Source organism: Eumetopias jubatus, unplaced genomic scaffold (genome assembly GCF_037043125.1).
Source record: "Eumetopias jubatus isolate StellerSeaLion01/CBP00866 unplaced genomic scaffold, mEumJub1_p1.0 scaffold_5, whole genome shotgun sequence".
NCBI classification, from domain to species: domain Eukaryota; kingdom Metazoa; phylum Chordata; class Mammalia; order Carnivora; family Otariidae; genus Eumetopias; species Eumetopias jubatus.
In genome coordinates, this window is record NW_028274811.1 from 18,410,317 (window position 1) to 18,437,890 (window position 27,574).

Below are 27,574 nucleotides of genomic sequence, written 5' to 3' on the forward strand. Positions count from 1 at the left end.
CCTAAAGCCTTCCCTGGCTCCCTTTGTTCTTCTTGAAATTCTTGCATTATTTGGCTTCTAGGGAATAAAAAGATAACATGAAAAAAGGGGAAAGAGCCTGGACTCCAGTCCTCACCTGCTCACTCATGATCTGTGTGAGCAGGTGCACCTGACTCGACTTCTCGAAGTCTCGGTGTCTTTTGTCTGGAAGATGGAAATAAAATTACCTGCTGCAGAGGGATCTTGGTTAGGATGAAATGACAAGAAGTGAGCAGCTGGAAATCATGGTCATGATCACCCTCTTTCTAGCTGCTGCCTCCACGATCAGCTCTCCTCTGTCCTCTGCAAACCTGAGGATACTCAGTTCTGTCTGCCACAGCTTCAATTCTCCCCTCTGCAAGGGAGTCCTTGCTCTGTTCTCAAGCCCCATCAGCCTCCCTACACCGGATCCTATTTCTGACTGCTTGCTGAATTTCTCTCTGCAAAAGTTAAAATGTCCAACTTTGCAAGTCCTATCTCCTTCTCATCTTAATACTGCATTTCTGTACTGGAAAACTATTTCCAGATGGTAAGGCTTTAGCCTTGGGCATCATCTTTGACTTTCTACTCCACATTAAAATTAAAATCGACTCCACATTAAAACTATGTTTTTTGTTTTGTTTTGTTTTGTAAGAATCTGTCCCGTTCCCACTGAAGTTCCAGTCCTTATCGCCCAAAATGACCACTACAAGGGGTCCTTCTCTGGGGTCCAAGTACAGTCTATGCTTTCCAACTTGGTGCCTGTTTGCCATAATCATTTCAGTGATTTTATTTCCAGCATTTCCCTCACGACTTTCCTCAATCACAAGCCACTCACCAGAGGTCTATCTCAAATACGTCCTCTTCCCCAACACCTTTCTTAAGTGCTATAAAATAGATGTACTTTCCTCTCCGGACTACTCTGGATGGTGCTTCTCAGGGCTCTTTTAAATATAAATGTTATACTTGTAATTTTCTTCCCTACTACTAAATTGCAAGCTCCCTGAGGGAAAGACTTAAGTTTTACCTACATCAGTAAATCTAGGGCAGTAGCTTGAATACAGGAGGCCCCCACTTACACTCATCTATCCTTAGTCCTGTGAACTTTCATGGTCATTCTGTGTCATCTCAACGCTTCTAGGAGCTACGTTAAGGCAAATTAGTACTATTAATTCTCCTGTAGTCTTGGACGTAATTCTCTATGAGGGCGGGCAGCAATAAATACGATACAACAAAGATGTTTAATAGCATTTAACGGTCATGGAGACAGATATAAAGAATACAAATTTGAAAGGCCCTATGTGCCAAATTTCAATCAGAATAAAACTGTTAAAAAAAGGCAGAAGTTAGAATAAAGCTAACCATTACTGAGCCTTGAAAGTGTGAGGTCAAGTAGGTTGGGAGTCTAAAAAACTTTGCTCACATTTTACTTGATCTTAATCATCTGAGGAAATTGCACCCCAAAATAAGACTAATTTCTCCTGAGGCTTATGGCATTTGTTATCAAGTAGCAAGAAGGAGGGGGAAGAAAAGTAACGTAAGAAGAACTCAGGAAACCACTATCACTTTTTAAATTCTTGTAAAATTATGCAAAAATTGTCTCTCCTTTTCTTCGCTGAATAAATGACTATGTCTTCTAGGAATAACATTTAAAATAAACTCTTCGGTTGGAGGACATGTTAAATTTTTTAAGTTTTTCTTCAAGTTCTCTCCTGAACGGTACTTTCAGTGGAAGGAATTTATACTAAGAGGAAAAAAAAAAAAAAGGCATTTTATAAGTGAAAGTAAAATAAATTATTCCCACTTTCTTCTGGGGAGGATAGTTGGCTATTTAAAAAAAAAAAAAAAGACCTAAAAGTTCATTTTTTTTTTCTAATTAAGATCTTTAAAAAAGCCCCTAACCTCCTAATGTCAGAAATAGCCCTGGAAATTGAAATGGACACATCTGAACATAAGACATATTGCCAAATACACATACTTGTAAAGAATCAAGGGACAGAAAGACATAAAATGAACAATCCATCATCAGCTATAAACTACATACCTGTTTAAGTCTGGCAAGTTCTTTCAAAGCTCGTCCCCACTGCTGCTTGTAATGCAGTTTAGACTTAGTTGCAGATTCCAACTTCCTTTCAAGTTCAACCTAACAGTGATTAAAATCGTATCAAGTGAAACACTATACCACTGTGTACAATCACTGAAAGATAATATATACAAGGAGTCTGGCTTAAGAAAAGAGTTTATATAGTGTAACATACGACATCATCTAAAACTGTTATATAATTTACTATAAATATTATGGCACATGAACATTTTCTTGTTTAAAATATAGTCGTATTTTTACTGCCTAACAGCCTATACTAAAAGGAACTGAATCAGTCTTAACCTCCAGACAGTTACTATAAATGTATTAAAACGTGTAGAGAGTGCAAAACACATTAATTTTTTACAAAAAGCAGTTCTTACTGTTAGCATTCCAATTCAGCAGGCACTCTAAATCTGAGAAACCAAGTTATTCCTTCTGGAGGCCTATCATGACATGGAACTTGGTCTTACAACAAAAAGAGCTAGTAGAGATACTTTCATATTTTGGCAAAAATCAGAAAATGCTGAAAACAGTGAAACATTTTATCAGAAAGCAGTTTACTAAGAAAGAGTACAAAGTGAAAAATATTTTAAGAATGTTAAAATAAACCCGAGAGTAGGAAAAATAATGCTCCTAATAACATTCATCTAACTCTTATTTTCTACTTTTCCTCAAATATATAAAGAAAAACATGAAAGTGATTCCATAAAAAAAAAAAATGGTTATTTATACTTGCAGCAGGCAATCTGTTGTGCATGAACTGAAGCCAACTTGGCTATGTTCTGGAATGTACTCTCTCAGTGTTTCAAACCAAGTACCAAACAAATTCATGAAGCCAACAGACAGTTTTACTATTTAAGTGATAATGTAATAATATGCCTGAATTACAGTAAAATACTGTGACTCTAAACGGGTCTAAGTTTTTTTTATATCAAGTCTAGTTTTTCCCCATATACACAACTCCTCGTGTTTTGCAGGAAAACAAAACCAAAGGCACTCTCCCAAAGTTCAAACGCCAGAAAACTTTCATCTTATTTTCATGTAAGGAAAAGCTGATGGCCAAATTCCCTTCACCAAAGACCAGAACATTCTCTGCAGTAATATATGACTTCATGGAGTCACGGTCTTTTCTGCTTCACAAATCCCTGGTGCTTGGATTTAAAGGTGTTGACATTTCACAACGAGACTTACACGCCTTAAGGTGAGTAACTGTGAGATTATCAAAGATGAGCTCTTCTGCTTATGCCCCCCAAATTTATCCGTATTACTTGGTAATTTAACAATAGGGCATCAGTCAGAGGAATAGCGAAAATCTTTTTACAGCTCTGAGATAAAAGGGTGCTATTTAATTATAAAAGCGATCGTGTCCGTGGGTCTTGGAGAAGGTGTAGCCGTCTGGATGGGCCCAAGGATGAGGGTTAGGACAGGGATGAAACCAGAGGGGTCACATATACCCAGGGGACTGACTCCACAGAAAAAGCGGGATAAGGTCTTATCAGTTTTGCCATGATTATCAAAATAATTCCCATTTGTGTAGTTATTCACGCTTAAATAAGAAAACTGTAGTTAGCAAATTTCAGATACAAACCTCACTTTTCTAATTCATTCCTTTGGCCCAATCAATGATTCCTACCTTTATTTTTTAAGAATATAGGTGCCTCTGTGATTCTAAAGAAACACATGGACCCAATTCCCAGAAACATGCACACGACTGAAGATCTGATATAATTCCAGGGCATTCACAGACCTCGAGTTAAGACATCTCACTCTGAGTAGATCTGAGGCTTGAGCTAGCCTGTACCCTTAGATCATGAGCCCAGTTACAGACTTCCGGCGTGAAAACTCACATCAGGACCTAGAGTCAGTTGAGAGACCCGTGCTCCCTGCTGCTCCCATCTCCCGAATATTTCTATGCCCGCAGCTGTCATTCGCTACGAGACGGAGGGCACTGGCTTTTTCTCTGATGCCCTACTTCCTAGTCTGAGTCTGTCAGAAATCAAAGCTCATCTTTGATTTCTCCCTGGAAAAACTTGGTGGTTTTTATTCTTTTCCTTTCCTACTGCCATGTCCTTGGTCCAAGTTCTTTTCCTCTTCTCTGGTCTCTTTTTTCTCTCTACCCATCCCACTTTCCTCTCTGCTAAAAAAAAAAAATCTGCCATCACTGCTACTTGCCTGCAGTCTTGAGCCTATACTCCTCTGTCTAGGTTTCACAGTGTTCCAAAAATCTCACTTCTGTCCTACTTGCTGAACCTATTTCCTGGGTTTTCCTCAACAGAAGACGCTCTCCTCCAGTCCCCAGGTCCGTGTCCTGTATACCACCTCCCCTGGGCCATTAACTTCCTGAGCCAGTTACTTCTTTTTTTACTCTAACTTAAAACTTGAAGCTTCAGGCTCAGCTACCCCTCCATGAAGCCGTCTTAAAACTACTATTTTCTAAATCGCAAAGAGTTTCTATCAAATTCCCTGGTATTTGATTCACACATAATCACTTAAGGCTGAGTCATCTCCTTGTAATTTCATTACAAACTCTTTAAAAGTGAGGTCCCAAAGGATAATGTGCTTTTTCTCTTCTATTTTTCCTCTCCTCTTTCCCTTTGCCTTAAGACAGGGGTGGATGAGCAGTAGCTACCAAATGATCTTAAATAAGAAAATTTCAGCGTTTATCTTCATCTTCAGTCTGTCCTACTAAATTATTTTCCATATTTCATTTATTTAAAAACCGAATTATTTTTGAGCCATCTAAGAGACTCCTACCGAAAAGCAAATCATAAACTATTACTGGCTTCTTAGATAACAAAAGGAATCAGGAATTATATTTGGTAAAACTGTACCTTATTTATACACCATTTCGTGAAAATGGAAATACTTCTTTTACACTCAAGAGAATGGATAATCAGAAAGGAAAAGCTCAGTCAGACATAACCAGAAGATTATATAGGGAATCAGCTACTTTTTTCACTTATGTCTTCATTTTTGTGCTTTTAGGTCTTTGTTATTATGCAGAAATAAGAAATAAGATTCTGCCCTCTTCTGGCTCCAAAAAAAAACTTACCAAGAATTTTCATAAGAGCATAGGCGGCTTGTTTTATTGAACACTCACACATGCTGGATGAATTCTTTAGGTCTGGTGCAGGGGCAGTTGACCTAGTCATTTTTCCCCTCTTGCTCTTAACTTCATGGCCCTGTTTTCACTTGTAATATGTCAAGTGATTTTCATCCTTTCGCTAGAAGTATAGTTGGAAAAAGGGATTCTGAAAATCACTTAAAATATATGTCTAAGCTGGAAAGTGTCAAGTTTATATTCGGAAAAGATAGTGCTTCTGTTCTGACTTTGAGACAGGTAGTCTCTGAAGGTAAAATGGTAAAACGAAAATCCTGACACCTGCGTTAACAGGACCTGTGAGATGGGCTGAGGCTCTGTTTGTGCGCTTTAGCTGTCTTTGGCAGGTACCACAGAACTTGTAGTTGTCAACACGGGAATAGCTGAACACTTGTTTTTATCCAAACGTGTTGAGAATGTCCGGCTGAATTCAAGTTCACTGGTAGACAAATGAACAGCTCAGCAAATCAAATGGAAAAATGCAAAGACTGTCCCGATACGTAAGCAGCAGCATCAACCACGCTGGGCAGTCAAGCCCACGTTGGGGAAGAAAAGGAACCAAAGACGGCACAGCCATGGACAGGCTGTAGAGACACACTGGTTAATATCTGCTTCAACTTTGGTAAAAAAAAAAAAAAAAAAATTTTTTTTTTTAACCACAGTCTAATTCTTGTCTCCAACTTCTCTATGTACTCACCCCCTTTCTGCCTCTTAAATAGTGTCTCTACTTCCCAAGAAAAACTCTTTCATGGACCACTCATCCCCTCCTCTCTTAAAGCTGAATTTCTTCTTGTTTTTACAAGAAAATATTTGTAGATTTTTCTACCACCATATAAGATTTTTTTCAGCAGTGTGAAGCCCTTGGGTTATATTTTGTTTCGGTTTTTTCCAGTGCCAAACTTTTCAATAAGCCCCTGCAGTTTGGCTTCTTCAAAGTTAGTGATTTCTTACCTGCCAAAGCCATGGCCCTTCGTCCACCGTTCTTGACCTGCCCTTCGTGAGAGATGACCTCTACTACGTCTTCTCAGAAATCGTCCTCTTCTGGGCACTAGACTGTTATTACTCCTCTGAATCTCTTTCGCCCCCCCCCCCCCACCTTTCGTCCCTGAGGCTGTGCTGCTCCCGAAGCGGTCAGGGGTCCTCCCTCGGCACACCTCAGGCGCCTGCGTCTGCATCTAAGGCTGACTCCCCAGTCTGCAGGTCCAGCCCTTTTCTCTCTTCCTCCTGTACTTCCCATTTTTAACCAGTCAGCTGCTCCACTTCCGTTGTCTGGCTAGCACCTCAAGTGTAATACGTCTAGAACCAGAATTCTCTACAACTTCCACCTCCTCAGAAAGTTCTTCCTGAACGTTCTTCACGTTCTTTAATATCCGTGAAGCCAATGTGGTTAACTTGACAGCAACCTTTGACTTTTCTTACCAGATGAAATACAAGTCCTTTAACTTACCATCTAAGGTCCGCCCCCTCATAAGACCAAAGATTACATCTCCAGCATTCTCTCAGCAGTCCCATTTTTATTTTGAAACTATGACAATAATGATTAGGTTCTAGTCAAGCTACTACCGAAATACGTAACAGAATACCTGCCTGAATACCTCTTTCTGGAATATTCTCCCCTACACAGTCACCCCTTAAGAGGTCATGTGTCCTTTAGGTTCCATATCCAGTCTCACGATTTCACTAGAAGGAGCTTTGTCTCCCCTTTACGTTCATGGCTCTTAGTAACACAAAGTTAGATGGTACCAGTCATCATCTTCCTTTCACTTTCATTATCTAGGTAAGTTCCCTGCCTCTCTGTATGACTTGTCATTTAGTTGACTCTATCCTGAAAGTTTTTTAATCATTCATAATAGCATTTAGCGCAGTGTCAGAGAACATACATCTTTGCTGGATAATGAAAGATCAGTTCTGCCCATCAGCATCCTGCCTGGAAACCAGACACCACTCTAGGTCTTCAAAAGAGATTAACTTAATGCAGGCAACTGGTGATGCAGGTAATGGAAAAGCAGAAATGCCGGAGGGGATCGGGTGAGGGCCCCCCCAACCGCCGCCGGGGTGAGCAGGATCAGCCAGTCCCTACCTCTCTGGGGTAGGAGGGGCTCCAGAAGGAAGTAGCCGGAGGAGCAGCTCTTGAATCCCCAGAACCCAGAGCCAGGGGGTGTCCAGTGAGCTAGAGCCCCAGTGGGGATGGCCCAAGGCAAGCTGAGAGACGGGCTGTCTGGTAGGACAGGGGACCATAAAGTACACCTACTACCCGAGGAAGTAAGAGAAGCACAGAGACAAAGACACACAGAGAAGAAAGAACTACCCTGGCGTCTTCCCAACTTCTGTCCGCCAATCTTCTGAGGGTGCCCCCTAGTGGCCTTTAACTTCTACAGATTATTTTCTCATTTATAACCTGTGTCATTTTCCTATGTAGTAGGAACCAGAACATACTTCCTGTTGGTGGTGAATCCCCAGATAAATAGAGGACCTGGCTTCCAACCACAGGAAACAGAAGAGGATGGACATCCCCGCTTCCGGGCTAAGAGGAGAGTGTGGGCTTGTAGTGAATGCTCCGGTCCGGGATGCTGAATCTGTTAAGGACAGTGATACACAGAGAGCATTCCCGACGGCAAGACCGGCACCAGAAGTGGGGTTACAGAAATCCAAGGACACAGCCGTGACAGCAGCAAGAGAAGACGGTTTGAGGACAGGCGAGGCCATGCTGTGCTGCCCCTGGTTCTTGCTCCTACTTTGAAACTTGTTCTGTAGCCTTCCTGAAAGTTTTGGGGATTCCTTTGTTCCTACAGCTAGTCACTGATGTGGTTTGCAACCAACAACTCTGATCAGTTTAAGCCAGAACTGAGAAAACGGATAAAAGCCAAGAAATTTAACTACTGACGATGTCATGTGTCTCGAATTCTGTTCTTAGTTGACATCAGAACACTACAGTGAAATGTTACTGCATTTTATATTCAAGTAATACTTACTGACTTTATAAATTATTAGAATTAAATTGCCATAATCTGACATGGGTACCTTTTCTAAGGTGAGGAGATTTATTTCAGACTGTAGCCGGATTTCTGGTTTGTTGCTTTGCTGATCCTTGAACTGAACAAACTCTTTTTCCAAAATCTTATACTTATTTTCAGCATCAGTAAGCTGTATTGAAAAAAGAAGAAAAGTACAGCCATTAAGAAACACTGATACGCTAAGTTCAATACTATAGAATTTGATGCAACAGTGTCATATTTTCCTTATGCTAAGGCATGTTTATAGAAAATTTAGAAAATCCCTGAGGTGTAATGAAAATTAATACACAACAACTTTTTAAGAATACGAAATCTGTTATAAAACCAGTATCACCAGAACCTTCCTGGTAGATTTTAGATAGCAAATGAAATTCACCTTATAAAAATACTGATACTACATACTTAGGATGTCACATGTAAGAAAATATTGTGCATTATAGATATACCAGCTAATTACAGAGGAAAACAAAAACTTTTGGTGCAGTATTTCTTTTTCTTATTATTTGAAGCTGTCAGAACTCCATAATTCAAATACCATTGCAAGTTAAAGTCATTTCAAGATGATTTGGCCCAATCCCTTCATTTGTGTGGCTAAGAAATGTAAAGGCTGCAGCAGCTCAATAATGGGGGCAGTGCCTAAGAGCCAGGACGTAGCAGAGACATGAGTAGCATCCAGAGCTCTTCATCCCCTAGAATAATGCTCTGATGAGAGCAAATGCTTCGTTAAATTCAGAAGAGAGAGAGACCGCCTTGACTCAAGTCCATATATAACTCCCCTTTGAACAGATTCAGAACTACCAAACCCCCCAACCCAAAAACACAGGATATAAAAATGTTCTTTTTGATTTGATCTGGGATTTTTTTTTAATCAAATGAAAACAAGCACTGTTAAAGATACCTTCCAAAAACATGTAACACTATGACTACCAATCATTGGACAAACCCATTTATCTTTAAGACATAAGACTTAACTGAATTTGAAATACTGAGAAAATCTGTGACAGAAATGGAACTTGTCAACAATAAATTCTTATTTCATGCCAGTAAATACAAATAATTCTAATTAGGATTTATCTAGCATCTTTAGGTAATGAGGTATTCCATTACCTGAAAATTCTTCGTATGACTGAAGTTTACCTCTCTGAATAGCTGAACTTTTATTTTTAAATTTGAATTAGAACCTTTCTCAAGCATCTCTGTCACATTTATTTCTGTTTTAAACAAAAGCTACCAGACTTCGTATTTGTTATTTTTTCCACCATCCAGAGACATCATCATTACTGTGGCCCCAATCAGGTTGCACAGAAGTAAGCTATGAGGCGTAAGGGGCTCTTTTTCTTTGGCTAAGTGGTCCATAAACAACATGGATTGAGTTGTGTGACTCGCTTCTATATACTGTAATAAAGATACCTGATCACCTTTCACTGACAGGGTGTCTTTTTGTCCTTTCTACCTGTCTAGTTAGAACTGTGTGCTGAGTATATGGAACCTAGTTCTGACTCAGGGCCTAGAATGTGTTCTTTTATATAAACTGTGAAATGTTCCCAGTGAAGGGCTGAGCAATTTCAGCTCCCAGACATGTGGGCTGCCCCACAGCTCCCTCCTCACTCCCCTGCCAAGTTTCCCCCAGGTCTCAGACTATGTTCTCGAGGAGTGCCTGGGGTTAATTTTTCCAAAATACCAGTTTGTACCACAAAGGTGCTTTCCACAAAGATGCAAGCTAATTACATCAGTCTGGGACAAGGTAGAAATGGGTTTTTCAAAAAGAGCCCCTGGTGAATCTAATGCACGTTAGAAGCCTCTATTCTAGAAGGCTCGATCTTCCTAAGAAGTGGAAGAAGGGAAGCACAACCGGTGAAGCCCATCCCGACTGCCCACTTCTACCACTCGATCGTTCATCTTTTACATGAGACCTCTACATAACAGTCCATGAACAATGTATTGGCCACAACGAAATTTGTCAGAAAAAGAATTTGTGGAGTCAAATTTAGTTCTTTGTCATGTGAATAATGATAAGGGAAGGAACATTATCCCAACGTCATCTTTAGCTTTGATTTAGAAAAACAAGATTTGACTTTAATAAAGTCGATCTGAATCTCGGTGCAATCAATATGATCAACAGGTTCGATTTACTGTGTATTTTTCTCACTTGTCAGTGAATACAGAGAAGCTCGAGCTCCCACCTGCTGCTGCAGTCGGAGTTTGTCCTCGTCTAGCTGTCTCATCTTCAACCTTTCTAGTTCGACCTGATGAACACAATCCTCTCTGGCCCTCCGGATAGAGTCCTGACGTTCTTGCAGGTTCCGTTCACGTTCTAATTTCAGTTCCTTTCTCTCTCTTTGAACCTGACAACAGGTGCGTCTGTAAGAGGTGGGCTTGCTCTTGGCCATGTGACACTGTTCAGTAGTCTATTATCCTTCTATACAGTCAATGTTTGGAAGATTTACAAATTTATCTCCATATCCTTTTCCGTTACTGGAGTTAATGTTTAAACATACTGAAATTCTACATTTTAATCCATCATTTAATTCTAATATAAAAAGTATATCCCAAACTCCATATATGACTCGCATAAATTCAATTGAAAAGGCCCTAATAACTTAAACTTCCTATTTGAATAAAATCCATTGTATTATCTAAGCAAATATGCCCAAGTTTCGTTTCTTCTTTAGAAATTTCTTATATTTTGAGGGTGCCTGGGTGGCTCAGTCAGTTAAGCGTCTGACACCATCTAAGATTCTTTCTTCCTCTTCTTCTACCCCTCCCCCTGCTCATGCACACTCTCTTTCTCAAATAGATAAATCTTAAAAAAAAAAAAAAAAAAATGGGGGCGCCTGGGTGGCTCAGTTGGTTAAGCAGCCGACTCTTGATCTCAACTCCGGTCTTGATTTCAGGGTGTAGCCTACTAAAACATGGAGCCTACTAAAAATAAACCACAAAATTTCTTACATTCTGCCTGGTAATACAGAAGGTGACTGAGCCTTTGTATTAGATGTTTGACCTTAACTATACCTGTTTCCAAATCAACTTAGAAACTCCAGAAAATGTGAGGACAAAGTTAGAGAGAGATGCTGAGAAAAATTCTGAGAAACACGCGGGGTTAGGGAAGGGGCATATACATTTAATGTGGGGTAAATTCTAATTATTTTGAAGTGACTTTTGTAGTAATTTAAATAAACATTTAGGGTAAAATTTAGTACGACCTAACAAAATTGCTAACTAGGCGTAGCACTAACAGAAGTTTTCATCCATCCTTCGGATTTAACCTCTAATGGGCAACCAAGAAGAGTATTCCTTTCTTACTGAGAACAAGGTCAGAAGGCTAGGCCACTGAGCCTGTGCTACATTTTCTGTTTCTCTAGGTAGTGCATGCAACTCTCTCTCCCTTCCCCATAGTGGGGAACTTAACCAGAAGTCTCTACAACTGCAGACATCAGCCAAAGCTGGCTGAGGAACAATCAACATTTCTAATAACAAATATTTCGCTATCTATTCCTCACATTCTGACCTATTATTGAACAGCAGTTTTCTCCATCATGCCTACAAGACAGCTTCCATGAAACGGAGTTTATATGGGCATAAAGGAAAAATAAAATAATAGTATGGACCTAGAACACAGATTCTGGGAAATGACGTACGACAGAGGAATACAGTTACCTCTGACTCTGCAAGGACAAGCTGCTGCTCTCGCTTCTCTAAGTCAATTAGGGTTTTTTGAAGTTTTCCTTCTAGAACAGTATATTCAGCCACCTAAAGTACGATAAAAGAAAAATTACATTTTCCCCAAATTCAAAACATGAACAAATTCAACGATGCATACATTATAACTTACTGAAACACAAGACGTGGGAATAGGAAGATCATGAATTACATCCACCAATTCAGAGCAGAAATTCTTCCCGGTACTCTAAGGAAGGAAGCCCATCTCGCTTCTGCTTGGCTCTCTCTAGTGACATTCAGTTTCCCGAGGAAGCTCTTTCTCCCACTGGACAATCAGACTGCTAGTAAAATCCTATGTTCAGGCAACATCTAGCTCCTTAAAATCTGCCTTGGTCAACACTCTGGTATTTCTCGGATGCCCCCCTTCATCACTTACGCTCCTCCCCTAGAACGAATCCTGTTGCTAGATCAGCGAGTCAGTTCCAAGTCTGCCCTCCTCTTGGTTCAGATCTCATCCTTTCCTGCAGTTCCATGATCGCTTCTGAAACCACGCTCCCTGCTTGGGCTACTACCCCGGTTGCTACGGGCCTGCAGTCCTGCTCTGCTCTTTGACCCTGTGAGTCCCATTCAGAATAAGAGGTCTGCTAGCTCAGCCTACACAGCATGTGGGAATCCGACAGTTTCCTGTCTTTCATTTGTAGCCGATCATTTTTACTAGGACTTTCTGACCCAGTGTGTCTGTCCTCACCATCTAGTCTCCAGATCCCAGGCCGCATCTTAATCTTCGTTTTCCCGTAGTCAGTAGGACCTTGGTTTGATCCTCCTGAACCTTACCTGTACCCGTTAGACAGAAGAAAAAAAACTCTATCTGCACATATTTGCATCTGGTGATACCCATCATATAGCCTCCTAGTCTTTTTTCTTCTCCAAGATAAACATAAGTTCTCGCTATTATTCACGTATTTTGATTTTCACATCTTAATATCTTAATTTAATCTAGAGTCTAGATTCTAGACTAAGTCTTTTAAAAAATGTGGTAGCCCGATATGATCTCACTACTTCCGAAGCCAAAGAATGTCGCCTGCCTGAGACAAGAACAGCAAGTCCGTTAACTTCATCTAAAATCGCATGTGCTATTTCAGAATCCTGATCACGCCATCTGTTGTGTCAAAGAAATTCCCCCAAGACTTTTGTTTTTAAACCTAGGATAACTATACCCACATAACTACTGTCCAGAAGACTGCTGTGACTACGGAATTTGACATTTGTCCTTGTTAAACTTTATTTCAGTGATTTAGGCCCGACATACCAACCAATCATGATCACTTACATAAGAATTCTGTTAACCACCTACTTTTGGTTTACCTAAAAAACAAAACAAAAAAACAACTAAGTATGCCCTACCTCCTTATAAAGTCTTACAGAGATAGGGAAACAGGATGGTGAGTCAGAATTCCAATGTTCTGCCTCTGGCAACGCAAACGTGTGCGTTCCCAGAGCCCTGTCTCAGGAGGTCTCCTTTCCTGCTACGTGACCTCTGCGGATGACCCAAACCACCTACCATCACGTATACGGAGCACTCCCAAATCCAGCCTGCCAAGTCAAAACCCCTTCCAGAGGTTCGGACCTCTAAGCCCAAGGATCTGCTGCATATGCCAATACTCCCTAGGTCTCTCAAACTTAAAAATGTATAAAAACGGGAAATCATCATCATTTAAATAAATATCTCCTGAAAACCTAGCAGGTGTGGGTAAAAGAAAAGTCCTGTGATACCTATATTCTGAGGAGGACCAACTTTGAACAAGGAAGTGGATATTTAATGCAATCCTAAGTAAATGCCAGGATGAAAATAAGCAGAATGAATGTCTAGCTAGTGGCTAGGAGCAAAGGAAGAAGGCGTATTTTGGACATAATGATAGGAGAAGGCAGCACTCGGATTATCCTGAACAAAGACCAGAAAGTACTTCTAACAAAAGGACATTCCATAGATCCTGAGGTAGGGGACGTGGCTTAGCACATCTGGTGAACTACAAGGAGGCCAGGTTGGTAAGAACAGACTGTAGCAGGACGCTGACAGCAGTGAGGTCACAGAGTAAGCTAGGAGACAGGTCACCTAAGGCCTTGTAGGACCTGGTACAAAATGTGAGTTTTATTCTATGTGCCATGAAGAGCATGACAGGTTTTAGCAGAGGCATGCACTGTCTGACTTTTGGTTTAAAAGCCTCCCTCTTGGCTGATACGGATATAACCAGCTACCGGGGTCAGGAAAGAGGAAGGGGTGCTGAGTTAAGTAGTAACTAGGAGAGAAGTCATCTAGGCGAGACATAAAGTTGTGAAGGAGGTGGCTCAAAGTGGTTCGTTTCCAGGATACATATGCAGTGTGGAGCCACGAGGATTTGCTAATAAACTAGATGCAGAATCAGAGTCAAGGATAACTTGCCTTGTAGCCTGAGAAGCTGAGTAAAAGGCATCGCCACTTATTAAGATGGGGAATCAACACGAACAAATTTATACAGGAGGGAGATACAGAGCTTGTTCTCAGGTCACATTTGAGTTGCTTATGAGACAGTCAGTGGGCAGTGTCAACAGCAAAGTGCAGAGTCCAGAGAAGAGGCAGGGGATGCAAGTGGATACGTGTTGTATATAATACACATATACTATATATAATATGCATACTTGTATTTAACTTGCATATGACAGTAAGAAAGTGGAGGACAACACCAGAAGAAATGTAAAAACAGAAAAGAGTTTCAAGGACTGGGCCTTGGGGCAAGCCAATAAACCCAGCAGAGGCTGAGGGGAAAAAAATGATCCAGCATGAAAAAACTGGGAAGGGGAGACCAGTGAATTCGGCAGAACGGTAGGAAGGTTAGAGGAGGAGAGGTCAAGCAAAGGAAGGGTTTCAGAAAGGGAAAGATCAAACTGGGTAAGGATGCGGAAGGCTTGGTTGAGAACCGTTCTGGAGAGGGAGTGAACTGCTTAGGGACAGGAGGAGGAGCAGCGTTGGGTACCAATGAGTATCCCTTAAGGCTTCAGATCTTAAACCTCCTTCACTCCCTTTAACTCCCGTTCCCCTTTTCTCTACCACCTTATCACTGCTCTTTTGAGCCTTCCTCTTCTTTCACATATATTACCGCCTCCCTGGTCTTCCTGACTTCAGCTTCACCCTCTTCCATTCTGTCCACTATACTTCCACCAGAATGACTGTTCAAAAATGAAAATCTCATTTCCTTGTTCTCTTACATAAGACTTCATTAAAAAAATAAGTTTCTCAAATTTCTACCTTTCCCAAGCTGGGTTATCAGCTGAACCACAGAACATAAAAAAATGATTCAAGTAATTTTTTTCTCTGTCTTCTCTACCAATGTAGAAGCATAGGATCAAGTTAATCCATTAGCTACAGTGGATGCTGGCAAGCATTAGGACTTAATTATCTCAGGAAACCCTGGATGAGAAAGTCTGCGGGATCAAGTCTAACCTCCTCAAAATGGAACAGAAGAGCATTTACATTCCATAAACCTCTCTATGCCTTATTTCTTGAGGCATACCCTCTCCTCCCTTCTTCCACATCAACCTATGTGCAATTTTCTTAATGCCAAGCCTATTTCAAACTTCTTTGGAATGTCCCTTGAGTCCACCTGGTAGTATCTACTAATCTTTATCCAAGTAAAAGCATAATCTTATCCATGAAACACTTCCTCATACTATTCCCTTATGTAGAACTGAGGTCTTCCTTCTTTGTGGGTACACGACAGCGATCTTTAGCTATCTGATGGGAAGTCACGTACAAGACAGAATAAACATGATTATCTCAGCTATGAAGAAGGCAGAACAGGACCAGAGTATCCTACTCATAAATTAGTTTAAGACACATTCATTAGTTAACAATCCCTGGGTTTAGCATATCCGTCTGTAACCAGGTCATTAGCAATATGCTGGTTTCTGGAAATAAAGGTTTAGTATATTTCACTTCACCCCAAAGGCCCCAAGTGGGTGGTAGACAGATCATTATATTATCTGTCTCAAGGTTAACTAAGGCCTCATTTATTTGGGGGAAAAGTTTATGTGTAACTCCAGAGAATAAACTATTTTTTCAAACAGAGAAATTTCCACAAAAACAATCTGCTCCTTTTCAGGTAACAAAATAATGCCTCCAAAATGGTCCCAAAAGATGACCAAAAAAAGATATATATCATTAGGTGCCTATCATAAGCTTAAAATAGTAACTTATTATGAAATACTAGTATCTTTGAGATCTAATTATATATGGTTTTATTTTACTACATATACTCCTTCACCACTACATCCTGAATTGGTGGGCTATTAGCTAGTTAGCATCTTTTTGGTAAGGCAAGACAGAAGTTCCTCATAATAAGCAGATGAGTTCCATTTTACTATTAACTAATTATTTTGTGCCAAATAGCAGAAATGAAATGAAATTTAAATGACTGCATAATGTTCCACCAGTATTATCCAGACTCCTTCAGGTAAACTTTCTAACTGTTGAAGAAGTTACATATTGTTTTGAAGAAAACAGGTAAATAAAGTGAAAATAAATGAACCGAAAAGGCTCATACATTTTAGACCTAAAAATAGTATGGTGAGATTAAATCCTCAGAGAATTTAGCTTGAAAAGGTTTCATCCTATTGAGGAAAAAATTGCTTTTTTCTCCCAACGGACTCAATTTTACAGTAACTTACCAAGTTTTAGAAAAACAGATCTCATCCTAGTTGACCATACTCTTGCAAGACAGAGCACATGTTACACTGGATGAGTTGTAACTCTCAAACATATTTAGGTTGAAATAAAATGGCAACATCCAATCTACTTTTTGACATGACTAATTCAAATAAATAGCTGAGCCATTTACTAGACAGATATCATATTCCATTTTCTGAGCAGAGTTCTTATTAACTAATCAGGAGCTTGTCAATTCAAGCTGAAATGGTAGAAGAATCTGTATATATTGGAAGCCAATTGAAAAGATAATCACAAAATGACAACCAACCAGAAATCATTTTTTTTTCCAACTCATTACACAAAAACTGTTTTCTCTCTCTCTCTTTTTTTTTTTTTTAAAGTTCAATTAGGGCGCAAGTTGGATTTGTCAAAATTATTAACTAAAAAATGTTTCAGGATTTGACATTTGCAAACCTCAACCCTGAAAAACTCTTCAACAGCACTTTAAAAAATGATTCAACAATAAACTCATCTTGCCTTAAAAGCTAAATGAAAAATTAAAAAACTTTTGGGCGCCTGGGTGGCTCAGTCGTTAAGCGGCTGCCTTCGGCTCGGGTCGTGATCCCAGGGTCCTGGGATCAAGTCCCACATCGGGCTCCCTGCTCCACGGGAAGCCTGCTTCTCCCTCTCCCACGCCCCCTGCTTGTGTTCCTGCTCTCACTGTCTCCGTCTCTGTCAAATAAATAAAATCTTTAAAAAAAGAAAAAGAAAGAGAAAAATTTAAAAACTTTCAATATTTGATGGCTCAGATGCCATTCATAAAGGATACTGGAGAACTGTAAATGCTACTTAATATAAAAGTCACACTTAGTACAACTACTATAAAGTTTAAGTATGTGTGAAGGCCTCTAAATTTTTAAATTTCAGTTATTTGAGTATTTAAGAACAGATGCTTTAGAGTGGTCCTATTATTTTTCTTTTAATTCACTGGTTTTTCAAATTTTTAATGGTTGAGAATTAAGGGAGATAAAGTTGAAACAGATACTTTAAAGTCAAAGGCTTGGGGGCCTTCTGCTCGGTCTACCCAGAGAAGACTAACTGCCCTGCCCCCCCACCCCCACCCCACAACACAAATGGAACAACCTACACAAAACAACTGCTTTCACACACTGGAGAATGGGCAGCCCAGGACCATCATCCCTGACAGGGCAGAAACAAATGAGGCCCTAACAGGAACTTGAGAGGACTTCCTGGAGGCACTTTCTAGACTCTAGCTCAGAGAAGGAGGGACCCAGCAGACCCTCGCAATCTGGCTGAGTTGAGGCAAGAGACAGACTGAAGAGGATGAAGCGAGTCAAGCTGGTGAGGAGAGGAAGGAGACGCGGCGAGAGTGAGCACCTGAGACCTGCAGAGTAGTCTGCTCCAGTCTGAGGTGAAACCCCGATGGCTGGGCACTTTACCACTGGAAAGCTCTAAGATGAAGCATTCCCAGAGCTCATACAGGTCTGAGAGGTGTGTGCATTCCTACCTGAGGGGAGAGACCCTGTGACAAACCAGGCATCTACATACTGCTACGGAGCCCAGGGCTACGGGATGTTCTCAACTCACCCCAGCCAAACTTTAAAGGATCAAACTCATCCCAAGTAACTTCACATCATAATGAGATCCAGCAACTGACAATGTAAACTTCACAATTTCTGGTATCTTAACAAAAAATTACCCGTCATGCTAAGAAGGAGAAAAATGTAACCTATAACCAGGTGAAAAAACAACAGAAAGAGACCTCAAAATGATACAGATGTTGGAACTAGTAGATAACATATTATAAATATAGTGTAGATACTGAAAAGGAAAACATGAACATGAAGAAAACTGGAGTATGTTAAAAAAAAAAGGGGGGGGGAAAGGCCCAAAAGGACCTTTCAAAGATGAAAAGTGCAGTATATGAAATGAAAAATTATGTTCAAATGGATTCATGGCAAATTAGACCCTTCAGAAGACAAGACAGGTGAACCTGAAGTCACAGCAATAAAAAATACCCAAAATGAAGCACTGAGAAGGAAAAAAAAAAAACTTAAATAATTCACTTACTGGGACAATATCAAGCAGTCTAAGCTACACATACATTGCAATCCAAGCACAAGAGGAGAAAGACACAGGAAAAAATTTTAAGCAATAAAAACCCAAACTGTTTCAAACGTGATGAAACCCTATAATCAAGAAGCTCAAAGTCTCCAAGCAGGGTGAATACACGCACACAGACACACACAGACACACAAACAGAAGCACAAGGCCCATCAAAATCATAATGCTGAAAACCAGTGGTAAAGAAAAAAATCTTAAAAGCAGTTCAGAGAAAAAAAGACATTACAGATAGAGGGCCAAGGTAAAAAGGCCAGCAAATTTTCTATCAGAAACAACACAAATCAAAATGCAAATGAAACAACTTTCAAGATTAAAACAAAAAATTGTCAACCGAGAATTCTATACCCAGTGAAAATATATGTATTTCAAAATGAGGGAGAGATAAACACCTCTTCACATAAGAGCTGACAGCATTTATTGCCATCAGACCCATACTCAAAGAAATGTATTTGGGTAATAAAAAAGGACTACTGCTTCAGAGTTTTACTTCTTTAAAAACTAACTCTGTAAAGCAAAAATACATTTTAGGGCAATACATGTAAAAGCAAAATCTATGATGGTAACAACACAAAGACATATGCTGGACACGTACTATTGTAAACTTCTTACGCTACGCAGGAAGTGGTAGAATAGCACTTGGAAGCATATTATGATAAATTAAAGCTACATATTTTAAACCTTAAAGCAACCACCAAAAAAAAAAAGGCAGTAAAACAGAGGTACAGCTAGTAAGATAATAGTAAAAATAAAATGGGATCATTAAAAAAGTCATAAATCCAAAAAATGGAAAAAACAGACAACAAAAAAAAACAAAAAAACAAACTAAGATGGAACAAATGGAAAACCAGAGTAGATTTAAACCCAAACACACACACAAAAAACAAAAAACCCCAACCATGTCAATAATTACCCATTAAATGTAAATGGTTGAAATCAGAGAAGAAAAGAAAGTAACTTTCAAGAATATTCTAGTCCGCACCCTGCTCCTGTCTCTTGGTCAAGTGTAGCAAACCATCTTGCCATTGGTTGTCTCCTCCCATCTATAGATACATCATTAACCACTAATATGAAAGTTAAATTTCAATACTTGAAACAAGTCTAATTTTCAGGGTTTTTGTTTTACTCAATAACTTGAGTGTAAATAAGTAAATATTGAACTTTTGCTTTCTGGAGTAAGATCAGATGGTCTCATTTTATTTTTAAAGATGTCATTTATTCCAGAATTAAATTCTTAAAAAGAGCTTATAAGTTTTTGATGCTTTTTTATTAACTAACAAATTATAACATTTATATATACTTAGATGTCTTGTTTTTTTTCAGACAGAAGTAGGCTTTTTTCCTAGAATATTCATTTTTCAAAAGAATAATACATTTGAAGGGTTCAAAATGGAAAAAGCACCAAACTTTTCCTTAAGAGAAAGGCCTTCCTCCTACTCCTGACTGATTCATCCACTTTATCCAAGCCAGTATAACCACTATACTTTGATATTCCACAGATTTTCTTTATGCATGTACAAGATACTATCATTAATATTTTTCCTTTCCACCTCTGATTTCTATAGAAGTTATTACCTTTTTCTTCACAAGCGATTCTCTCTCTCGGTCTCTTTTCTTCCATTCCTCTGCCAGAGCCTGCATATGAGCCAATTCCTTCTGCTTTAGCTACAAGAGGAAGACAAAAAAGTCACAGAAAACACATCAGTATTTCCAACACACCAATCAGTTGTTTGGTGGTAAAGAATTAATACTGTTCACCCACAGGTATCTTTCAGGAATTCCCTTTTATTCCTAAACCGAACAAAGAGAAGGCCTGAGGCAAGGAACACCCATAAGAGAATAAAGCTAACGTAAGACCTGTTCTTTAACTCTCTCGATTCCAGACAGATAATTCCAGGCTCCAGGAGGGTATGCTACATGAGGGCCTGAAATTAAAAGAAATGTTCAAGTTTTCAGTCTCTGACTTCTAACCTTCAGTCCTAATTCTGCCCCAGAGTCGTGGAGAAAGTTTAGGGGAATCCTTCTTGCATGGCTTCTGCCCAGCTGTCATTTAACGAGTATTTTTATATTGTTTTTCTGTAAGAGTAAAGCATTCTTGATATTCAGAGGAACTGGGTAGGGTACCCATGGAAGAGAGAGAGAAAAGCCTTACGGAGAAGAAAGAAATGTAGTCAGTAGACAAAGTAACCTGATTTTCAAAAATGTCTTCTTGCATCTCTTTCCACATTTCTAGCTCCAGGGCTGCTTTGTACTCTAAGGTTTCTCGAGGCTCTGTCTGGACTTCTGAAGGACAGGGTGCTGGAGGAACGGAAGATGGCTTTTGTTGCACAGCAGATAAACCCTGAGACATGAACGAAAACAAACTGAAACCAGTACGCTCACACATGTAGCACATGAGATCCACTGTGAAGAGTCAGGTTTCACTCTCAGTGATACTGACCTGAGATGAATCAGAGACAAGAATCTCACGCATTTTTACTAGTCCATAATCTTCTAGAGTTACTGTATAAGAAAGATCCATTATCCTGTTGTTTGACCTGCAGGTGAAATCAGAAATATCTTAAAATTCATGGAAGCCCTTCTATTATTTTTCCTTTTATTTCCCCAAAGCTCTAGCAGTGACTAGGTCACATTTCTTGTACCTGACACTCTTGCTACTCCAACTGCAGTTAAGTTCTAAAGGCTTCAAGACCTTCTACATACAGGATCCTATTGAGCATAAACACTCTAATTAGTCCATACCCACATTTACTAAAAGAAATGACCCCTAACACTGCAGATGTGGAGAAATGTTAAATCTTAATGCCCACAGGTAATTACTGCTAAACTTTCATTTCCTTCTTCTCCTCTGTTTTATGTACGTGCAGAGGGACATGCACTCATGCATGTTACAATCAAACCATTTTGTCCCTTTTTCTCCATTTCCATCTGGAGCATTTTTCTGATGCAGCCAGGGGCCCCAAGAATGGTATTTTAAAAGAATTTTCAGCTCAGCAGGATATCTGATGTAGAATGTGTGTGTTAATGCCTGTAAAATATCCTAATGAATTTATATAGTAAAATTAAGAAAAAAAAACAATTTCCCTACTCTTGATTATATATATTCTAAATTCTTATTCCACTTTTTTCCTGGGCGAAGCACTTGTACATAAATCTTTTACGGGATGTGAGTGATGCTTCAGGATAATTCCTGGAAATTGGTTAATTATATATAATTTTTATTATAACGAGGATTTCTTTACCAGAGAACTACAAAGGAGCATTTACTAAAATGTTAGAGGAAAATACAATCTTGGCTACAAGAAATGTAGCTTTGTCTAAATCAAATCTATTCCATAAATCCTTGGTCAAACACAACTTCAGTGAACGGAACCCACACAAGCAAACCCTTAATAATCAATTTTTACATTTTCTTCTAATCTCACAGCTTTTAGAAGACACTAATGAAGCAAAATGAAGCACTATCTTACCTAGGTCTCCTAAAACTTTTCTGTCTGCAGAGCAGGGCAATAAAAGTTAATATTCATAATCCACAGATTTAAAATAACTAGTAATGATCTGATTATTTTCATGATATTCTACTTATGTGACCAAACAATGGTTTTTTTTTTTTTAAGATCTTACTTATTTGACAGAATGAGAGAGAGAGAGAGAGCGAGCACAAGCAGGGGGGAAGGGCACAGGCAGAGGGAGAAGCAGGCTCCCCGCTGAGCAGGAAGCCCAACTCAGGGCACCATCCCAGGACCCCGAGGTCATGACCTGAGCTGAAGGCAGACGCTTAACCGACGGAGCCACCCAGGGGCCCCAAGAATGGTATTTTAAAAGAATTTTCAGCTCAGCAGGATATCTGATACTGTAAAACACCTGTTCCCAGATCCTCCAAGTGAGTCAAAGTTTTACTCAACTCCTCAGTGTCTGCAAGTGGCTAGAGGTGGGCAAGAGCAAGGGAAGGGATTTCAGTACGACTTTTAGATCTCAGCTTTTTACTGCGCTGGATTTCTCTCTACATTTTAATTACGCTTCAAAAATCAAGGCATGTGATTTATAATGTTAAAGTTTATTTAAACTTCTGTTGCTAAATTTAAAAAAAGATCACTCAAAAGATGTCCTTTGTGTAAGACATACGAACTTCAGTTTTTCACTGTGGCATTAATAAATCCCAGGGCAGAAAAACAATACTCTTTTTAAAGTGCCAAACATTTGTAACTTTCTCAGAAATCAGATTTGAAGCAAAAGTTAAAACATTTGTCAAGTAGAACAACAGTCATTCCCAATGCAAGACAACGTAACGATACATTATAAATCTGACCTTGACTTAACTAAAAAAAAAAAAAAAGCCAGAATTTACAATTGTCAGGCTTAAGAGGGGGAGGGAAATACTTAAGACCTAAGTGTTAACAGTATCATGGGTACAGTGGTACCTGAAAGCTAAAGAAGGCTAAAGAGCAAGTGAGAATATAGCCCCCATCGGTCAAAGAAGAAAGAGGAGAACAAAGACAGGAGAGTACAAGGCTGTAACCAGCTACTGAGAAGAAACAGCCAGTGAAGACCAGTTCTGGGCAATGCATTACCCCTGTGCGGTTATGAAAGGCACACATGCACTGTAAGTTTGACGCCAACACTGTTCACCACCGGAACCTAAAAAGCGAGTTTTTTCCGAAGACAAGACGTTAGAAAGCTGGATTCTGGCGATTCCCAGAAGTAAATCTTTACTCATTTTATCCTTGTGCCATAATTCAACCAGCAATGGAATCCTGAGGAAAAGAGAAACCAGTGTTCATCTCTGTGAGCTCGGAACTGGGTCCCTAACATCTTTGAGGTCCCTAAATGTATTCAAAGATGGCTTGTTACCTGGATCACAAAGGCTCAGCTCCACAGGTAACAAACAGAAAATACTATTACATTTTCTACACCTCTTTCTGTGCAATAAAGAAAACCCTTCAAATACTATTCTTTTTTATTCTTCCTTCTTCCCTTTAAATTAATATACAAATTTGAATTGTGATACCCTGAGAAAGTAAAAAGACATTTCAGATTTCAGTTTTCTTCACAAATCCAATTCAGACAGCTGGATTAACACCTCCATTTTATTTGTCAGAGATGACAAATCAGAAAAAGCAAGTAATACACTACAGTCAACTGGTGAATCAAGAATAAAAACTGAACAGCTTGCTCGTATTTACCTTCACATATTATGAAAAAACAAGACTACTTTCCAAAGTTTCTTTACTCATAGATTGTACTAACACAGGTCTAAGACCATCCAAAGCAAGACAAGATACGAAAATCTACAAAGAGCCTCCATTACCACATAAAACTTGATAGCGGAAGGACAAACATCACAGACATTCTTAGTACCTTTGTTTCTAGGTCTTCAAATGCACTGACTGCTAGGAATCTACAAGTCCAGGAGTCCCCTTCGTTAGCAAGATATAAATTTTCAAGAGTGACTTAATATCATACACACCGTACATATAATTACCTTAAGAAGGTATCTTGCAGCTGATGAGGCAGAGTTGCAAAATCAAATGCACAGTAAGACTGCGGAAGAAAAACTTCCATGTTTTTGCGAACTTCTACAGGAGGATTAGTCATAATAGGAGCCGCACTACCAAAGAATGGATAGGAGTACCTAGAATTTAAGGAAAACAAAGTCCTATGACACAGTTGACAGGTAAGACTTCTAGTCTGTGTTGTTTTTTTTAAATATAGTATGAATTTAATGAAACACAATTTTTTAAAATTGGTAAATGGTACAAATGCATAGTGGCTTTAGTCCTAACACCAACTTTAAAATACCGCAAACACGGTCAGTGTTGATACAAAAATGAGAGCAATTCCAGAGAAAACACATGACGGGTATAGCACTGGTTCCCAAAGCTGCTTTACAAGTGATCCTAGAATGACCTTCTGGGGAAGAAGAATTCTGGTATTTTGAAGGCAATGACACCAAGTAAGAAGAGATCATCACTTTGATACGTTCTAAGTAAGAATAAGACTTAGGAATGACAGTGAGGCCACTAGAAAAAGATCAAGCCGCCACTGGTTTAGGATTTCTTTGAGGGCACAGGTCCCATCTTTTGCATCCGTGCCCTTCCAGCAACAAATAAGCAGTTTGGGGTACATAGTAAACTTTCAAGAAATACCTGAATTTAATTTCAAAACTTATTTTCTTTATTCAATAATGTCTTGATGTTAATGGGCTAGAAAAACTCCTAGTCAGCGCCAAAAGGGTGTACTCATGGTATTCTGTCTTTGAGAATCAAGGATGAAAGCAGATGAATCAATGAGTAACAGCGCTCTTCCTGTCATCACAGAAACCACACCGGATTCAATGGGAGGATGCCTGACTACTGCAGAACTTCACTTTGTATTTAAAGCCGAATATAAAGACAATGTAATGCTCACTTAAATTTCATCTTGTATCCTGTTATTCATTAGGAAAACTGGAGCTTAAAGCCTACTAGTGAAAACTGCTTTTCCTACAACAAGAATCCTGTGCATTCACTCAATTCCTATATAATTACACAGCCACTGAAATCAGGTCATCTCACAAATCCCATTATGCAGTTGCCAACTACAGTTTCATGATAGTTCATGCGAGCCTGACACCATAAAACTGATCAAACTCAAAGTTAAACAGTGTTTTTAAAAATGCCATAAAATGACTCCAAGACAGAAGCAATGCCTCTTATCATCAAGTGAATTCTATGCAGAGTGTGTAAGTGAATCATAACTGTACCCTCGGTTTACGATATTCTCCCCCTTTTCTTTGCCAGCTAGACTTCTGGCCTCCCTCCCATGTTGACTTCGTCCTCAATCTGTCTTCTTCACAAGGTTGAACTCTTTGTTTACGTGGCCCATAAACCCCTAATACCAGGCACACTGCTGGATAATGTAGGCACTTCATGAGTCAACCAATGGCCCGTAGGACAAGAATGAACCACAAAACTACAAGGAGTGCCTGCTAAGTGGGCTGGTACAAGGCTTCCCCCTCACAGCTTCTAATTTTAGATCATCCCAGTATTTCTACACTCTGGCTAACAGCATCTCTAAGTAGCCTAAGATCACATTCTCTACTAGCAGTGGTAAAGAGATGTCAGTTAAAAAACAGAGGGAGAAAGACAAAAGGTAAAGAAGAAAGTAAGTAATAATTCTACTTCCAAAGCCATTTGAAGAGATGTTCTAGGAACTCTTTGAGAAAAGCTTTGTTTGTGAGAAAAAAGCCTTTTTTGGCCCTCAATTTTCAACCAACATTTTCATAATGATTCTCAGCCTCTAACAAGAGGTAAAAAGCAAAACTTAAGCTGTGACAGAAAGACTCCTGTTCTGTGAATTCACAATCAGACTCAGGGTTGGGTCCCTTTGATTCTGTCCCTTATTCACATCAAAGCCCAGAGGATTTTGGCAATAGCTTGATAAGAATCTAACAACTGAAAAATTGAGATACAAGGAGTTAATTTATGCATCTAAAGCAGGTATGCCTTAAATACCAGCAGGGAGCGCTGTGTAGTGGCTGACGTTCCTGCCATTGGCAATCCCAAATGACAGAAAGATTTTTGTATTTTAACCACATAAGGAGCAACAACTTTATTAGAAATGCTAATGCTTGCTCCAAAGAAATTTATAAGGAAAAACTAAATACTCCAAACTAAAACACATTATTTTATTACATTTAATATACATTTCAGCCAAAAGTTGATGAAAATGTATTACTGTTAAAAACAAGCTAGTGTGGGCGCCTGGGTGGCTCAGTTGGTTGAGCGACTGCCTTCGGCTCAGGTCATGATCCTGGAGTCCCGGGATCGAGTCCCACATCGGGCTCCCTGCTCAGCGGGGGTTCTGCTTCTCCCGCTTCCCCTCTTCCCTCTCATGCTCTCATTCTCTCTCTCTCAAATAAATAAATAAAATCTTTAAAAAATAAAGAAATAAATAAAAAAAACAAGCTAGTGAGTAAAGCCATTTAACTGGCTGAAATATATATGTATTTCAATTTTTTATATGGGACAGGGTGAACACTTGCAGTTCATTAAGTATGGTTCTTACGGTGTCAGTTACCAAGGGTAGGTATTAGGACACAACCCCCCCATTATAATGAAGTCTTAAGAGAAAAGTCAGATACCACACCTCCCTTATTTTGACCTAGGATACCTTTTCTAGAAACAACGCCTTTTCAGTTCAAGAGTCACTTTGTTTTTTTTGTTTGTTTTGTTTTTACAAAGGAGGATGAATAAATTGTCATCAATACCTACAGTTAGTATTAGCTCTCCTACCACCAATGCTGCCCTGGTTTAAATTCAAAGTCATGAGGATAGAGCCTGGCCCCATTTTCCATTCAGGGGTTTAACAACTGTTTGAACCTCTTTGGTGATAATTCTCCCTCTGCAATTTCCAAAGAGAGGAAAGGCATGTGCTCTTCAAAAAATAGTACTTGGAGACAAAATCGGATCACACCTTAATATACAGTTGATTGGAAAACCAACTTCCAAATCATGGATACTCCTTAAGTCTATTGAAAAGCAAAAATGATGTGATGTCGCTGGCACAGCAATCTTCTGTCCGGAGGCTGTTTCTGAAGCGTGGGATGCGGGCACTGGCTGGACCGCCAAGGCAGGTGCAGAAGAACTGATGGCTAGAATGAACATAAAAATTCCAAAGAAAAAATGCCACTTGGTAACAGTTTCTCTTAAGTTATTTATATCACTTACAGACATCTCATTTACATTAAGCATGGCACTTTCCTTAAAAAAAAAAAAAAAAAAATCTCTCATTTACCTTCAAGCAAGGAACAGTGAGTGATCACTTGCTTTCATAAACATATGAACTGAGCCATCAACTTCAAGGGACTTACCCAAAATGATGTAGGCTTTCATTCCCATTTTAGAGCTGTGTGA

General features: G+C 39.4%; 1 protein-coding gene across 5 annotated transcripts in view; it reads right to left on the bottom strand.

The window, feature by feature from the left end:
- Positions 1–27,574, bottom strand: part of CEP120 (centrosomal protein 120) — a 70,251-nt gene that overhangs the window by 14,602 nt on the left and 28,075 nt on the right. For 3 of the 5 annotated variants that reach the window (XM_028103694.2, XM_028103695.2, XM_088023243.1), the window contains 10 exons: positions 27,135–27,312; positions 24,163–24,312; positions 23,252–23,434; positions 21,121–21,217; positions 20,869–21,021; positions 20,256–20,345; positions 11,855–11,947; positions 10,381–10,542; positions 8,205–8,327; positions 2,042–2,140 (listed from right to left, as the gene is read on the bottom strand). In XM_028103694.2, the coding sequence (XP_027959495.1) occupies positions 2,042–2,140; positions 8,205–8,327; positions 10,381–10,542; positions 11,855–11,947; positions 20,256–20,345; positions 20,869–21,021; positions 21,121–21,217; positions 23,252–23,434; positions 24,163–24,312; positions 27,135–27,312 (1,328 nt within the window). The remainder of the gene's footprint in view (positions 1–2,041; positions 2,141–8,204; positions 8,328–10,380; positions 10,543–11,854; positions 11,948–20,255; positions 20,346–20,868; positions 21,022–21,120; positions 21,218–23,251; positions 23,435–24,162; positions 24,313–27,134; positions 27,313–27,574) is intronic. The other 2 variants (XM_028103696.2, XM_088023245.1) reach the window with 2 other exon arrangements.